We start from the raw sequence: 18017 nt of genomic DNA, 5'->3' as shown, positions 1-18017 counted from the left end.
TCAAAATACAATTGGAAGTACGTTCCAAACATTACTTGCCTGGATTTCAGGGTTAAATCGACAGACATTTATTTGTATACAATTTTTTCTAGAAATACTACAAACCCAGATAGCAGACCGACGTTGTAAAGATGTTGGATCAACATTCCGCTGTCGATCTTATATCGTTGAATCAACGTCACTTTTGCACCTTCATTTAATGTCGTTTCAACGTTGAAATCCTTACAAAACCTATACGTCATTTCAATTATTAATAATATTGGAACAACGCTGAATCAATGTTATGTTTTCGACCAAAACGCCCGGTCATCCATAATTCAATGACTTTTCAATCATATTTCAAGGTCAATCATAAATCAACTATTTGTCAACATTAGTTCATCAACTATAAAACAATGTTAACCCAACCATCGCCTGACATACCATAGAACAACGTTGTTGCAACATCACTTGACGTCGAAAATTTCGATGTCAACCATACTGATTATTTTGACGGAAAATCAACGTTTATTCAATGTCGGTCTGCTATGTGGGAAGATATTAATCACAATATCTGAGACCACATTATTTTTTTAAGTGCGTCACACGTAGACATATTTTAGTCATTTCAAAATGTGCTAGTATGTAAAATTCAACAGTTTTAGTCCAGAAATAAATAAAGGTTTTCAACAATTTCGAATGAATATAGACATACGAGTACATATTGTAGCGTCTATAAAAACTGCGCCAACTTTGTGATGATAAGACACACTCAGCAGGAAAACCAGTATATCATTTTCAATTAATTAAACCCACCTGCACGCCACGAATTGTATTAAAAAAAAATAATCCAAGAGTTTAAGATGACGCTTGCCAGTCGTCATGCTAAATGCTAATGCTAACACAAACGCTATGCTAACGCTACAAGTTAAGACGAAATATGGCATGGTCTAGTTATGTTTTAGTCTCCCAAGACACCTTTTTAGCTTGTCATCGTCATGAAAAAATTGTCAGCGAAATATTTTCGTTATCGTCATCGTTAACAAAAACATCACTGGTTTCCACGATATGGCTAAAGGTACAATTAAGCTGTAGATCCACATACAGTACTGCTTTTCATACCACAGATTAATCATTGTGTTCAACGAAATAAGGCCAGATTTGAGGCTACTTCATTGTTTCAGTATAGTAAGTGCTATTTTGCATGTTTTGTGGCACACTGTCAAGTTAAATTTGAGCCTTGGCTCAATTAAGGTTAAGAAACACTGGCTCGTAGAAGTGTACCTAATGTTAGGTTGTATTTTTTTAACATGATTCTTTCAGGAGAAGAAGCAAAGAACCCCCAGCGAGCCATCCCAATCGGCATTGTGTCGTCACTGCTCATCTGCTTTGTGGCGTACTTCTGCGTTTCGGGTGCACTCACTCTCATGATGCCTTACTACCTGCTCGACAGCAATAGCCCCCTGCCGGTCGCTTTTAAGTATGTGGGCTGGGATGGAGCCAAATATGCCGTGGCTGTCGGCTCCCTTTGTGCACTGTCCACAAGGTAGGCCTTCTCAGGCTACATGTGCTCTATATGTTTTTAGTCTATTTTTGTATACGTGTTTTAAAAGTCTTGGCTTGCTGAGAATTTAGTGCTATCAGACTGCATGAGCGGTTATGAGATAACCAAAGGTCAAGCAGTACATCTTTTTCTAAATATCCACCTGAGCTTTAAGTGTGCGTGCCTAAATTGTCTGTAGTGACTGTGCAAGTGTACGATTCTAGAATTCTACAATACCGTGGACACTCAAAACATAAACAAGTTTGCCACTGTCATTCTCACTGCACGCATAATACCGTATGATTTCCTAGATTCATGTTGTTTATGTGACTTGGAATGATATGTCGTATTTGTTGACTATTTGAGATAAAACCTCATCTCTGTATACTCACTTCTCACGCATATGTACTATTTTCCTGGTGCTCACCTCCCACCTCTGGTAGTCTACTGGGCTCTATGTTTCCAATGCCCCGTGTCATCTGGGCTATGGCTGACGACGGGCTGCTTTTCCAGTTCTTGGCCAAGATCAGCCCGCGCAGCAAAACCCCGCTAACTGCAACCCTCACCTCAGGCATGGTGGCAGGTGAGACACTAACACGCATGTTTTCAAAATACATAACAACTAAGCCCGTAACAATATGCAAAGTCGCCAAACTCTTTGACAGTGGCGTCATAAGACCGTCATAATTATGACATGACACTTGTATCCGGCAAATTATGTCACTTTTTAATGGCTGTAAAAGATTTGCCGGATGACATTTAATGACATCTGTCATAAGAATTCAGTAATGCTCATTACAGTGTCATGTCATAATTATGACAGTCTTGTTACAGTCTAATGACGCCACTGTCAAATAAAGTGATTCCACACCAAATATTCGCAACTGATGGTAACTCGCAACGAGACAGGCTAAGATGTCAACAATGACCTGTTAGTAGGGATGTCCCCGATCCGATCACGTGATCAGAAATTGTAACAATCGGGCCATTTTTCAGAGGATCCGAATCGAATCAAATTTGATCGATGTGGGATCTTCTAATGCCGATATCTAAAAAAAAAATTTCAGCTGATTGCCGATATCCAAAGCCTATTTTGCAAGGCGATATTTGAGGTAGTTTTTTTTTTTTTTTTTTAAGCACATAGGTTTTGAAAGCCAATTAAAAAAAAACGCTTCAAGTAACTTCAAATTTACGATCATGACCTGAGACTTAAAGGATTAATTCGGTCTAGTGCGACCAAACCAACGAACGCAGCACTTCTTTTTATGATTATACACACTCAGCAATTACAGTACGTTATTTTTAAATAATTAAACCCACCAGGACGTCACGACGAGATGTAAGCAAGTGAAAGTTTTAGAGGGTGCTCGCCGTGCTAAAGCTAATGCTATGCTAACGCTATGAGTTATACTGAGAATGTAAGGATCACTCATTAAACACCTTAAGAGGCTAAAGCAGTACTTCTCAAATAGTGGGGCGCGCCCCCCTGGGGGGGCGCAGAGCAATGCCAGGGGGGGCGCATGTGACCTCGGGGAACATGTTTTATGTGTTTTTTTTTTTGTTTGTTTTTTTGCCGTACTGGAATAAAGTGTACTTGCACATCCACTCAGTAGGTGGCAGTGGCGCTCTCATTTTCAGAATGCGCGCAGTATTTTTGAACTAAGGAAGAGCACTCAGCACACACAGACAACAGATATGAAGAGCAGTGTGCCACCGCCGTTTTCGAAAGCCGTTTTCCGACCGGACTCACTCACGCAGCGACCCACTGTCTTGTCCGGTTCTCACGTCGCCGCCCGAGAAGTGCCATTTTCGGCTTGGGATCGTCACGATGACTGCCCTCACCTACGGTTCTACCTCGGCCGCCGTGAATGCGCTTTTTTTGTGCCGTTTGCCTTTTAGCTTTGACTTTTAATACAGTGGGTGATGATGAAAGACCACTGTTTACTGTGTCTAAAAATAATTATAGCAGACAGCAAGAAGCCAAATCAATTAAGACGCCACTTAAAGACATTAGACCCCAATCTCATTGTTAAGCCGCTTGATTTTTTCAGTGAAAACGTGCCGAATATTGCCAACAATCGTCCTGCTTTGTCAGTGTTATATCAGTAAGCCAGTGAGCATTGTTAGCATGTTAATTGAAAAATAACTCCACATCATTGCAAAGGAGGTAAATACTGTGAGCAGCAAAAATAAAAACTGTCCTGTCCAAGGACCCCCCCCCCCCCCCCCCCCTTTTATTCAGATTTGTTTTTTCGGTCAAATTTTTTGGCACATTGTCCTCATGAGTGAATGTTTCTAATCAATTTTAATTTGGTATTATTTACTGATTTTATTACATTTTATTTTTCTGTATCAAATGGTCAAAAATGTACCTTGAGTGTATTTTTTAGTTTGGATGTGAATTTTTTTTTTTAATTCAGGCAAATTGATGCACATCAAGTCTTCTCTGTTACAAACAAAACAATGTTTATAATAAAGTTATACTTTATTATAAGTTGATCTATGTTACTTTTTTTCTTTATTAGAAAAAAAGGACACAGTGTTAGGCAGATGCGTATTTATAATAGTAATTTTATAGACAAATGATACTATTTACAGTGGCGGCAGAGAGTTTGGGGGGGCGCGAAACATTTACGTCTTCCTTGGGGGGGCGTGACAGAAAATAATTGAGAAGCACTGGGCTAAAGTAACATTGCATCTTCTTTCATGCAAGATTTTAGAAAAATTTTAAAATATTTACAAAACAGGCAAGCCTGAAGCTTCATGTAGCAGTCTTCAAACTGCTGCAGGGTCCTTCCGTGGTCCTACTGGACAGCAGCCCACACAGATACCTGATCAAAATCCTTTTTTATTTATTATTTATTAATAACACAATTATATATACAGTGACCCCTCATTTTTCTTGGTTAATAGGGACCAGAACCCGCCGCAATAAGTGAAAAACGACGATGTACCCCCCCCCCCCCAAACACACACACACAATTTTTTTGTGTGTGTTTTCAATGTATTTATTTAGATTTAGCATTGGAAAGAGAAATATATACAGTGCTGTGCAAAAGTTTTAGGCAGGACAACTGCCTAAAACTTTTGCACAGTACTGTATATTTTTATTACATTATGTATATACAGGATATACTGTATGTATATATATTTTTCCCCAAGTGGAAGCTTCCATGATCCTAATAAATTTAATAATTAAAAAAAAAAATACAGTACTGTGCAAAAGTTTTAGGCAGGTGTCCTGCCTAAAACTTTTGCACAGTACTGTATATATTAATGACATGTTTTTTCACTGTTTCCCCAAAGTATAATTATATATATATATATATATATATATATATATATATGTATATATATATGTATATATATATATATGTATATGTATATATGTATATATATTGTGTTCAATGTATCTATTCAGATTTAGCATTGGAAAGAGATACATAAAAGACATGTTTTTCCCCCCCCCTTTTTTTCCCCCAACGTATAATTTTAAAAAATTAAAAAAGTATATTTTTCCCAAAGTTTAATTAAATTTAAAAAATATGTATATTTTAATAAATAGTTTTTTAAGCACAAATGTAATAATTATGATACGTTTTAGACATGTTACTATCCCACCTAATTATTTTTAAACAGGAATAAAGCACAGAAATGCTGGGCTTTATTAAATGCTTGAGTCCACTCAAATTCAAAGCTGCTCATTTACACACAATGAGTTGCCACAGAAACTGTTTAACAAGTTAAATGATGATTGACGCATGCGGCACTTTGAAGCTCGGTTCTCTGGCAAAATCAAACATCATTGTCTGTCATTCATTGTTTACTTTAATAAGCAACTCCAGAAATTAGGGCTGTCAAACTATTAAAATTTTTAATCGAGTTAATCACAGCTTAAAAATTAATTGATCGTAATGAATCGCAATTCAAACCATCTATAAAATATGCCATATTTTTCTGTAAATTATTGTTGGAATGGAAAGATAAGACAAGACGGATACATACATTCAACATACTGTACACAAGTACTGTATTTGTTTATTATAACAATAAATCAACAAGATGGCATTAACATTCTGTTAAAGCAATCCATGGATAGAAAGACCTGTAGTTCTTAAAAGATAAATGTTAGTACAAGTTATAGAAATTTTATATTAAAACCCCTCTTAATGTTTACAAAATAAACTAGTAGCCCGCCATTGTTGATGTCAATAATTACACAATGCTCATGAGTGCTGAAGCCCATATAATCAGTCGCACTGAAGCGCCAGCAGAGGGTGGCAAAACTCCAAAAAATACAAGTAACAAGTGGACATTGCACTGTGCTGTCATTTTAATCTGTTTGAGCGGGGCATGTGTGTTAATTGCCTCAAATATTTTAACTTGATTAACTAAAAAAAATTAATTACCGCCCGTTAACGCGATAATTTTGACAGCCCTACCAGAAATACAATTTATAATTAGCAACACAGGAAGTACTGTAAACAGTACAATACTGTAACATTTTGGAACTTTTGTTCAAATATATATATATTTTTTTTTTTTGTCGGTCTCGGATTGGGACCAGCAGATTCTCAAAATAAGGTGACTCGGACTCAAAAATACAAATATATGCGATCGGGACATCCCTACATGTGAGCTTTCCAAAAAAGAATATTCATTCATTTATTTTGCATTTTATTATTGTTCAATCTTCACAACTTACTATTACATTAAGTTAAATGTTAGTATAAATGTTTTAAGAATTTTGTGTGTCGAATCATGGGTCATGATTTTGAATCGAATCATGAATTTTTGTACAGTTACAGCCCTAATAACAACAGTTTCTAAGTCTTCTTTTGTCATGCTGTTGGCCTAAGATAGGCAGAAACCAGTACCAAGGCATGAAAAAGGAATTCACTAACCCTATTTAACATCCTTTTTTTACACTGAGGATAAAATGCATGTTGTCGGCATGATAGTTGAAAAATCTGAATTCAAAGGCAGATTAACCACGAGTGGAATTAGTTGTTATTTGATACAGACTTTTCAGCATGCAGGCATCCAAACTTTTCAACTCAATTGACCGTCATGCTCCTACTGCTCGTACGTAGCTGGCTTGCATCCTGACGCTTCTTTCAACCGTGGCAAGTTTGCGACTGGCCATCTGTGTTTGTTTCCTGTTGACTAATTATTTCCTTCTCCCACCCTACTGACCTTTTCTTAATCCCCCCCCATGTGCTGTTCTCATGCCTGTCACTCCAATCTGTTGTTTACCTCTCTGCGCCACCCCAGTCTGTTGGGGTCCATGTTCCCCCTGCCCCGTATCATCTTTGCCATGGCTCGGGATGGCCTGCTCTTCTCCTTCTTGGCCCACGTCAGCGAGAGGAAATCCCCCATAACATCAACTATGACTGCAGGAGTTCTGTCCGGTAAGATGAATAGGGGACGCAAAGATACCTGCATGAGTTGTTTAGGAGCTCACTGAATTATTACTGACATTCAAAAGTGTGTTTACGTTGGCGGAAGTAGTCAGTCATCCACTAAGTGGCCCCATGTACAGTTATTGTATTTGTTGTTTGAAGCTATTTGCAGGGGATAGGCACAGAGCTATGCTATTAATATTGCAGAACTATAAGTAAACGACGCACAATTTTTAAGAGTTTTTCTCCTTTTCCAGCTATCATGGCATTTCTGTTCGACCTGAAGGATTTGGTGGACTTAATGTCCATAGGTACACTGCTGGCCTACACATTAGTAGCTGCCTGTGTCTTGGTACTAAGGTAAGTGGAGTGCTGTTAGAACTGTTAAAGAAATGTTCACAAAAGAATCCAAATAGTACTTACAGTATGTTGGTCTATTCACCAACATTTGTCACAAGAGCAGGTAGGGATGGGAATTGATAGGATTTTTATGGTTCCGATTCCATTATTGATATTGCTTGACGATTCGATTCTGTAGCGATTCTCTTATCGATTCTAATTTGGGGAAAAAGAAGTACAAACATTTGATTGAAATCTAGTTTGTTTAATCAGAAGTCACAACCTTACAAATACAATGAGGTCAAAAGAGGCCTAAAGCCTCGATGTTAACTGTGGCCAGTGTTATTAATCTTAATTTTAAAAAGTAATTAATTACAGTTACAAATTACTTCTCCCAAAAAGTAATTGCATTAGTAACTCAGTTACCTGAATGTAAGAGTAATTAGTTACTTGGCTAAGTAACTGGTAATAATTTTCATGTTTTTTTTTTCTCAAAAAAAAAAAAAAAAAAAAAAAAAAAAAGGTCACATAATGTGAAGTTTAAAGGGTTTTGGGACAACTGGCCCTAGCCCAATTCTTTATCCTAAACTTAACTAGACACAGGGGTATTGCAGATAATACGATAACTAGATAGTAACCTTTGCTATGTGTGGAAGTCATTTAATGTTGTGAATCAACCGTTAATCAACCGTTAAAGTTGTTAAAATTGCTCTCGTTGTTGCATTAGTTCCCTTCTGTCTACTTTTGACATGTGTATTTTTAAAAACTATTTCATCATTTAAAGATAGATTTAAGTCAAGATTTTCCCGATTTAGGAGCATTTTAGATAAAAAGTTACCTAGGTTCGCTAGGAAGGTTCTCTACAACAGAGCCTTCCTGAGAAGTATACTGCTTTAAGATGGAGGCTGTTTACTAAAACATCTACCATAATTTTCGCACTATAAGCCGCGCCAGACTATAAGCCGCCACCCACAAAAATTGGCATGAAAATGGCATTTGTTCATAGATAAGCCACACCGGACTATAAGCCGCAGCCGTCCTCACTGTATTATGGGATATTAACACCAAAAGATATTAACCGGCAATACTTCATTTGACAGCAACATCAAACGACTTTCATAAGACCAAATGAACCCCCATGAAGCTTTGAACCACTTGGTTGCAAAGCTTCATTGCTTCAAGAAGCTTCATTTGCTCATCACTGCTCCCTTGGGCGAGACAGTCAACCGCTGCTACCACCTGCGGGCAACACTGTTGTTGTCCAACATGCCTCCTAGCATGCATTGCAGTGCGACAGATGCAAATAACTATCAAAATTCATCTTCTTTGCTAATTATTTCTTCATTTACTGTTCCAGTTGTTTCATTATTGCTAGTTATGGTATTTGGTAACACTATATTTGACAGTGGCCCCATAAGACTGTCATTAGACAATGATAATTATGATATGACACTGTCATGAGCATTTATGAATGCTTATAACAGATGTTGTTTTGTGTTATCTGGCAAATTATCTCACTTTTGGATGTAAACATTCAAGCTGGACATAAATGGAGTTAGTGACATTATTTGCCAGATGACACATAAGCATTCAGTAATGCCCATGACAGTGTCATGTCATAATTATGATGGTCTTATGACAGTCTTATGACACCGCTGTCAAATAAAGTGTTCCATTTTAACTGAAATAAATCAACAAATAAGCCGCACTGGACTATAAGCCGCAGGATTCAAAATGAAGGAAAAAAGTAGCGGCTTATAGTCCGACAATTAGGGTAGTTCTTTACTATACATGTTGCTAATGCAGCCGTGTCTGTCATTTGCATCGAGTTCTGTATATATGTGATATCTACCGAAGCATCATTTGGGCGTAGTTTGTAAGCTATCGGCTAAAGTCAGATATTATTGGAGCCACCTAGCATAGTAGCATCGCGCTTGCAACAGCGTCACCCTCCCTTGCCTCCTCCCCACTCCTGCTCTGCTCTCTCGTCTCCGTGAGTCCGTCTTGCTCAGTATTTTCTCGCGTCAGTCAACCAACATAGTAACGCACGCCTTCTCCGACTCAGTAACGGTAACGGCGTTGACAAGATGAGAAAAGTAATTATTTAGATAACTCACTACTGAAGAAAATAATGCCGTTAGTAATGCCGTTATATTCTAAAGCCGTTATTAACAACACTGACTGTGGCAAATAGACAAGAATGTATAACATTTTACCAAAACATTTTTCTAATAGAAATAAAAAAATCTTCCTTTTTATAAAGACATATGAGCTGATACCACTCAAAAACAATAATAAAAAAATATAAATACTGTCAAATACAACAGAACAGTGCGTAGTGCAAATGTGCAAAATTAACAATTCTTTTGCAGAAAAATAAGCATGACTGCTTTTTCAGGTAGGATATGTGATCTTTCTGCACTTATGGTGTCTCCAGAAGTGGAGAACACCCTCTCAGATGGGGTGGAGAAAGCCTGCACACGCAGAAAGTGTTCAGCTAGTCCAGACAGCAGGGGCAGAGTCTCTCTTTTGTTGTCCCAAGTATTAACAAGTTTATAATTAATGGTTAGTGTAATTACATATGGACGGTTGGATCTTATACAATATAAGAGGAATTTTAGCACAATCAACCGTTAACTTCATAGTTGGGGTACTCTATAGAAAGGCCTTTTGATACTGAGTAGATTAAAAGTGGGTTGAGACCAATGGGACTATCCTATCTCGAATTACGGGCAAAAATACGCTGATTGGCTGTCGTCGTCAGGTGCATTTCGGGAAGTAAATCGGAACATCCACTTCTGTTAGTCGTAGCAACACAAAATACCACCATCGGATGCGGAGGTACAGTGAGGCAAATAAGTATTTAGTCAACCACCAATTGTGCAAGTTCTCCTGCTTGAAAAGATTAGAGAGGCCTGTAATTGGCAACATGGGTAAACCTCAACCATGAGAGACAGAATGTGGAAAAAAAACTGAAAATCACATTATTTGATTTTTAAAGAATTTATTTCCAAATTACAGTGGAAAATAAGTATTTGGTCACCTACAAACAAGCAAGATTTCTGGCTGTCAAAGAGGTCTAACTTCTTCTACGAGGTCTAAAGAGACTCTACTCGTTACCTGTATTATTATACCTGTTCTAACTCATTATCGGTATAAAAGACACCTGTCCACAATCTCAGGCAGTCACACTCCAAACTCCACTATGGCCAAGACCAAAGAACTGTTGAAGGACACCAGAGACAAAATTGTAGACCTGCACCAGGCTGGGAAGACTGGATCTGCAATAGGTAAAATGCTTGGTGAAAAGAAATCAACTGTGGGAGCAATTATTAGAAAATGGAAGACATACAAGACCACTGATAATCTCCCTCGATCTGGGGCTCCATGCAAGATCTCACCCCGTGGCGTCAAAATGATAACAAGAACGGTGAGCAAAAATCCCAGAACCACACGGGGGGACATAGTGAATGACCTACAGAGAGCTACATAACAAAGCATTGAGATGAACTTTTGGTATTGACCAAATACTTATTTTCCACCATGATTTGCAAATAAATTCTTTAAAAATCAAACAATGTGATTTTCTGCCCTCCCCCACACACATTCTGTCTCTCATGGTTGAGGTTTACCCATGTTGACAATTACAGGCCTCTCTAATATTTTCAAGTGGGAGAACTTGCATAATTAGTGGTTGACTAAATACTTATTTGCCCCACTGTACATACTTTTGTGTGAAATCCAGTCTGATTGGCCCTACGACCCAGCAAATTCAAATTATTCCCAAAACAACACTGATTGGTGGACTACCGACCGAAATGAGTATTAAAAAATTGCTAATAAAATCGTTTAGGATTATTTTAGATGCATATACAGTCCCTGACAAAAGTCTTGTCGCTTTTCCATTTTGTAGAAAAAATTGCTAATAACCTGACTTTTAATTATTCTATTGGTTTCAGATATGGCTCATATGAAAGCTAAGACCCTCCCAAATGATTTTGAATGTACAAAAATATATTTATTTCACTGAAAAAAGATTTATCATTTAATGAAGACATAAAGGTCAAATTTTGTTTTGTCGCCTACAGAAAGTAGTGTGAAAATTGAACAAAAATATACTTCAAATACAAAAAGATGTTACATAACATACGCGAATTAAGTAGTGGTGCAGTGAAATCCAAATTTAATATTTTGTATGACTTCCATGGGCTTGAAGGACTGCATCCATGCGGTTCGGCAAGGATTCATACAAGTCATCAGGAACATCAAAGAAAGCAGTCTTGCATGCCTCCCAGAGTTCATCAACATTCTTGGGTTTCGTCTTCCATGCTTCCTCTTTCATCTTACCCCAGACATGCTCAATGATGTTCATGTCTGGTGACTGGGCTGGCCAGTCCTGGAGGATCTTGATCTTCTTTGCCTTGAGGAACTTTGAGATAGAGATTGAAGTATGCGATGGAGCACCGTCTTGCTGCAGAATTTGTCCCTTTTTGTGGTTAGGAACGTAAGAAGCAGCTAAGATTTGTTGATATTTCAGACTATTTATGTTGCCTTCCACCCTTCTTAACTTTGGTAAAGGTACCAAACCCCACAAGTTTCACATGTGGATTTACCGAACCCTTCAGAATTAAAAAATAAAGCTTTTTTTTTTTTTCAAATTAAAAACCAATATATCTAAGATAGCGAGCTAATAATTTAGCAAATTTACGTTCAAAATTCTACTCATTTTGACAGCATGCTTTATAAACAGGTCAAAATTTGAGACCACGCTGGCCATTGGTCTGTTGTATTCCCTCATACTAAGTGTGAGTCAACCTTCCACTGAGCAAACCAGTTCCTCCTCCTATCAGATTGAGGACGAGCAGGTAAAAGAAATTGATTAAGCCTGTAAATTGGGAGCAAATAGTCCAAAACCTGGTTTAAAAAAAATACTTTGCTTAGATTTAATCAGCATACGAAAATAGGGCTTTGCGTTTCTTTTACCTTCGCCGAACCCCTTAGACTTACTCACCGAACCCCTGGGGTTCGATCGAACCCAGGTTAAGAACCACTGCTCTAGTTTCAGTGCCTTTGGTGGCGCAAGACGTGCAATCCAGTCAAAATGAATTGGATGTCTACCGTCGTCAATGGCAGTCAGTGAGCTAACAGACACTATTTTAATGGAAGATTGTATTTAGCAACGTGTTGGTTCCTTTGGTTTTGATGTTTTTTAAATAGCGACACCTTTTTAAAACGATTTATCGATTCTTGGTTGGAGCATATCGATACCCTTCAGGGGTATATATCAGCTTTTCGATATATTGTCTTAGCCCTCGTGATGAGTAAAAAAATATGACCAGTGTACACTTCATCAACTCGGTCATCACGCAATTCTGCAGCGTCTGCTATCAGTCAACCGTTGAAATTGAGCCGTACATTCATATTGTATGCAATTTCACACCTCATCATCTTTTATACTGCTGCGCAGATTACGACCGATTTGAACTGCGTTTGCGGACATTATGATTGACAGTACTTATTGCCTGCTAACCTTACAGTATATTACTGTGAAGAAACTAGTTGCTGCGGTTGAAATTCTGTTTTGTGCACCTATTTGATTGGCAGATACCAACCTGAGCAGACAGGTGTAATGTATCAGATGGCTAACATGCACGAGGAGATGGAGCAGAACGATGGCAGTATGGGAATCCTACCCGGCGTGGAGGAGACCTTCCGCTTTAAGACGTTGCTGTTCCCCGACAACCTTGAGCCGTCCTCCCTTTCAGGCTTCACGGTCAACATCTGTGCCTCTATTATGGGTACGCGAACACACCTGACCTACTTTTACGCAAACAGGCATAAATATTTATCGGCTGGAAAAACCTTTGTGCGACTGTAAATGACAACTTTAGAATAGTGATTTCTGAACCTTATTAAACCTCTGAAACCTTATCAAAATTAATCTTCTAATTGGGCCAATTCGACCAAGTGTGCCAAATTTTGTGGTTCTATAAGCTGCCTTAGTCCATACAAAAGGTCTTGTAACTACAATGACCAACTTGAAAAGACCTGGACATGTAAGGTTGATGCAGATGACCCCCACAGGACCCTTCAGGGTATGCATCCACCATGCACGGGAAGTTTGGCACATGTTGTATGTCTGCCAAGTTATCACAGTTCAAAGTTTGTGGCTAGACAAAATGGCCATGGTCATTTTCACTTTCCTGCCTAATGGGTAATATTTCAATGCAGTCGTGTTCAGGCTGGGATATCTCTCTTACACGCCAGATATGAAAAAGACTGAACCTCGTATCAGGGAGTTATTAGTCATTTACTGAATTTGGCGTATTGCCAAAACAAAAGGCCGACTTTGGCATTCCACTCAGGTCAGGTCCGTTAATGAAAACTCACCATTTTGATAACTTCGAGTTGGGGGGGGGGGGGGGTTAATTAATCTGTGGAGTTGATTTTTAAAAATTCCGTATATTTTGTGAGTTTTTTATTATTTTCAGGGCTCCAGAGTTGCAAGGCTAACGCAAGTCGATAGTCCCCTCCTAGCATGCCAATAAAAAAAACAATATTAACAGATCTAACATATTAAAATAAATTCAAAATGCAGGTCAATGTTCAAAAATCCCATGCAGCCAAAACAATGTTGCACCAAACATATTAACAAAACAATCAAATCTGAAAAGATGAGTGTGATATCTCGCCACCCTGCTTGCCCAGGGAGCCTGCTCTCTGCAAAGCAGCTGAATAACTAATGTTGCTGTTCATACTGCAGTTATTGACATGCAATGCTAAGTTTTAATTAAAGTTAAAGTTTTAACTTTTTCCTGAAAACATAGCCAACAGTATTGATTGCACGTGTCATCGGTGAATCCCCTGTATGCATATGTTGTCTTATGGGCATGCTAGGAGGGGACTATTGACTTGTGTTAGCTTAGCCACTCCGGAGCTCTGAAAATAATAAAAAAAAACTAACAAACTCCACTGATTTTTTTTTTTTTTTTTTTTTTAAATCAACTCCACTGACTAATTAAACCCCCCCAACACGAAGATTAAGCCTGATGTCTAAAATTCCAAACCTCCCCTTTAAGATCTCATATGTCTCATGAACAGTCTCACCAAATTTCAGGAGGATCCAATTAACTCCCTAGGTGCCAATGTCTCGGATATTGAAAGCTACAACAAGAAAACAATGTTTAAAAGCTATAAGAGGAAAATACGCCAAAAGTATTTTGAGGCAAAGGGAAGGTTAAAAAAAGACTAGAAAAATGAGAATAATAAGTACTCGCTGCTTTCAACTAATGTGCATTGGTAGCACGTTTCGCCATGTAGGATATTTTGGCAGAACTCCGTTTCAAAATAAGGTTTGTTTGGGCAGGTTGCAATTTAAGAACATGGTACTGTAAACTCAAAAAAAGTTTGAGCATTAATTGGTATTTTTTACTATTCAGTTACACAAACATGATCTATAAACCGTGCAAAACTTTACTTTTGATGAAAATAGACCGCAAGTCCGATGCATAGATTTCATAATATATTAACGGGACACTGCGACAAGCCTTCGGGTAGGGGGCCTGCCCACACCTAGCATCATGGGGAGTTATTCTCAAACAAACGCATGCAGTTGTCTAACACCGGATTTAGGTTGAGAAAGTACGAAAGCTGTACCGCATACAAACAGGAAGGATTGCCCCAGGAGTGATTTGTTTGAGGATTCAAGGTAATTATTATATTTTTCATACCATGGATGCATTTTGAAACGTGAAAAAAAATCATGAAATAGCCCCTACAGCATTGGCGTCATAGTTCGCAATATTTATGTAAAATAAATGGTACCTGCCTGGTTTTTTGCTATGAACCAAGAATCGAGGCTGTTTTACGTTCTTATCTATAAAGAATTCAGGGATTTAAGCTTTTATTCACAAGAATTTTCATCGTAAAAAGCTCTTTTTATTATATTAGTCAATGTCTGATATTTTTTTTCAATAGTTCTTCTATTTTGACCTTATGAAAGTGGTCACCCTATTCGGCCAGCGTGTTGCTTCTCACTGTATTTTGATGATTTGTAACCGTTTTCGGTGCCGAATATTCGGCCACATCTACCGAAAACCAATGATGCATTTTTAACTATTTTCTGACACATCTCTAGTAAAATTACATTAGTGCAGTCATTTTCATTTTTTTTTTACATGGTCACCATTTTAGAGCACCTTTTTAACGACTACAAAAAGAACTCTTGATTTTTATGTATTTATTTATTTATTTGCTTGGCAGGCCTGCTGATCCTACTGTTCAGTGCATTGGCAGTCCAGGGAGGCTCAGCTACGTGGAACGTTGTGTTTCTCAGTATCATCTTCATCATGTGCCTCCTCCTCACTTGTATTGTCTGGAGACAGCCGCAGAGCAAAACAAAGCTCTCTTTTAAGGTTTTTCTCTTTGCTAGCCTACAAATTACCACTCAGTGTAGCGACTTCCTGTACAATGTTACTATTCTGTGACATTTGGCCCCGTAGGTTCCGCTGCTTCCCATTCTGCCGGTGATCAGCATGTTTGTTAACGTCTACCTGATGATGCAGCTGGACAGAGGCACTTGGATACGGTTTTCGGTTTGGATGGTTTTAGGTAAACATCTCTTTTGCACGTGGCATTGTTAGTGTTGGCAAGTTGGCTCGGGCATAAGCTGTGGCGGTTTCTGGCATGTGTATCATGCGCAGCAGTACAACATTGCAACTTGTAAAAATATTGTCATGTTGTCAAGCAATAAAGAGATCTTGTTAGCTTCAGCTTTTTAACAGCCACTCATAGTGTGAATAACAGTGACCACTTTATCCGTTTATCCGCAGGTTTAATGATCTATTTCTGCTACGGCATCCATCACAGCGCCGAGGCGACGGCGTCCCGTTCGTCTCCCGATACGGAGATGAACGGCTTCAAGCGTGATTCAGTTTCCACGACGCCCGAAAAGGAGGCCTTCCTTTACAATGGCATCGAGGTCAGGGAGGACGACGACGGAGAATTGTAGGGAGCTTTATTTTGACCGCGTGTTTATGTAATTTGGACTCTATATCTCCTAACTATTAGAGCACGGTTCACAAGATTGAACGTTGAAATGATCACATTCAAACACAGGACTTGTGAAGCTGCACGCTGCTATACTGAATATTTTTGCTAACGTATGTTAGCTGTTTTGTAGCTTGTTGCTGACACGAAACCTGTTCAAGTTCCTCGGTGACCATAATGTGGGTCAGATTATGCTTGCAAAACAGTTGTCAATGACATATTAGATTTTCTAACAATGATACCAACATAAATTTGTATTGATAGTGTTGGAAAAATTACCTCTAAAGCGTTAGCATCGCTAGTTTTTGTCCTTTGTAAAGCATTCAGTGAAACTTGATTACATGAATAATAGGGTTGTTCCGATCATGTTTTTTTGCTCCCGATCCGATCCCGATCGTTTTAGTTTGAGTATCTGCCGATCCCGATATTTCCCAATCCGATTGCTTTTTTTTTTTTTTTGCTCCCGATTCAGTTCCAATCATTCCCGATATTTTTTCCCGATCATATACATTTTGGCAATGCATTAGGAAAAAAATGAATAAAACTCGGACGAATATATACATTCAACATACAGTAGATAAGTACTGTATTTTTTTACTATGAAAAGAAATCCTCAAAATGGCATTTACATTATTAACATTCTTTCTGTGAGAGGGATCCACGGATAGAAAGACTTGTAATTCTTAACGGATAAATGTGACTTTGTATATTGTGACTAAATATTGCCATCTAGTGTATTTGTTGAGCTTTCAGTGAATGATACTGCAGCCATTCAACCAAAATGCATGATGGGAAGTGCAACCATGACTGCGTAGGGGCACCAATTGATATATCTTCTCTGCGTTGGGAAAGAACATAGGGTTAAGAAAATGATCAACTACCACCTTTCTTCCTCACATTGCCTCCCACGTAAATTTTAATTGCTGAGAGAGAGAATGCAAGGCTTTAGCCATTTAAAAAAAGGCTTCAAAGGCTATCAAAATTCTCTCTACTCATTATACGCTTCGATTAGCTCTATATATTGGCAAAACGGCGCCCTTATGGATTGAACGCGACAATGCATGAGTGGGACGTGCTGCGCATGCGTTAATTATTTAACGTGATTAATTAAGAAAAAATAATTACCGCCGTTAACGCAATAAATTTGATAGCCCTACTTCAAGCCAAAACTACTCTGGATGAGTGTAAGATATTTTGTCTGTAACGTTATATACAATTAGAAAACGATTTAAATTAAAAAAATATATATATGTATATATATATATATATATATATATATATATATATATATATATATATATATATATATATATTAAAAATGGCATGTCCGATATTTTTTTGCCGATTCCGATACTTTGAAAATGACGTGATCGGACCCGATCGATCGGGACATCTTTAATGAATAGCCTTTAACGAAAGGAGTATTCTTGTCGAATCATTTCAGTAGGCCTACTTTACAACCATTGTTGTTTTCGTCTACAGTGACGATAATGAAAATATTTCGTCCACAAACAATTTTTTTCATGACATGAGACATAACGAGACGAAGATGCAACCGTTTCTGTCAAATGTACGTGAAGTACGTCAGTTTACATCGGAGCAGTATTTGGGTCGTGTCACTCGTGAGATGTGCTGCTCCTCTCCCTCACTCTCCTCACCGGAATTTAGGATGTGTTTCAAGCTAGGCTACGCTCTATCTTGCTTGT

The 18017-nt window shown here is 38.2% G+C and overlaps 1 protein-coding gene across 3 annotated transcripts in view; it reads left to right on the top strand.

Moving 5' to 3' along the window:
* The window catches only part of slc7a1a (solute carrier family 7 member 1a), a 54969-nt gene extending 37371 nt beyond the window's left edge, over positions 1-17598 (top strand). For 2 of the 3 annotated variants that reach the window (XM_057820775.1, XM_057820774.1), the window contains exons 7-13: positions 1303-1525; positions 1966-2105; positions 7182-7284; positions 12868-13061; positions 15526-15677; positions 15765-15873; positions 16095-17598. In XM_057820775.1, coding sequence (XP_057676758.1) covers positions 1303-1525; positions 1966-2105; positions 7182-7284; positions 12868-13061; positions 15526-15677; positions 15765-15873; positions 16095-16273 — 1100 coding nt within the window. In that variant the 3' untranslated portion in view covers positions 16274-17598. Of the gene's footprint in view, positions 1-1302; positions 1526-1965; positions 2106-6796; positions 6934-7181; positions 7285-12867; positions 13062-15525; positions 15678-15764; positions 15874-16094 lie in introns of all 3 variants that reach the window. The other variant, XM_057820776.1, reaches the window with a different exon arrangement.
* The last annotated feature ends 419 nt before the right edge of the window (positions 17599-18017 follow it).

Source organism: Corythoichthys intestinalis, chromosome 18 (genome assembly GCF_030265065.1).
Source record: "Corythoichthys intestinalis isolate RoL2023-P3 chromosome 18, ASM3026506v1, whole genome shotgun sequence".
Taxonomy (NCBI): Eukaryota; Metazoa; Chordata; class Actinopteri; order Syngnathiformes; family Syngnathidae; genus Corythoichthys; species Corythoichthys intestinalis.
The sequence above is the reverse complement of the archived record's forward strand: the minus strand, read 5'-3'. Positions and strand labels throughout refer to the sequence as shown.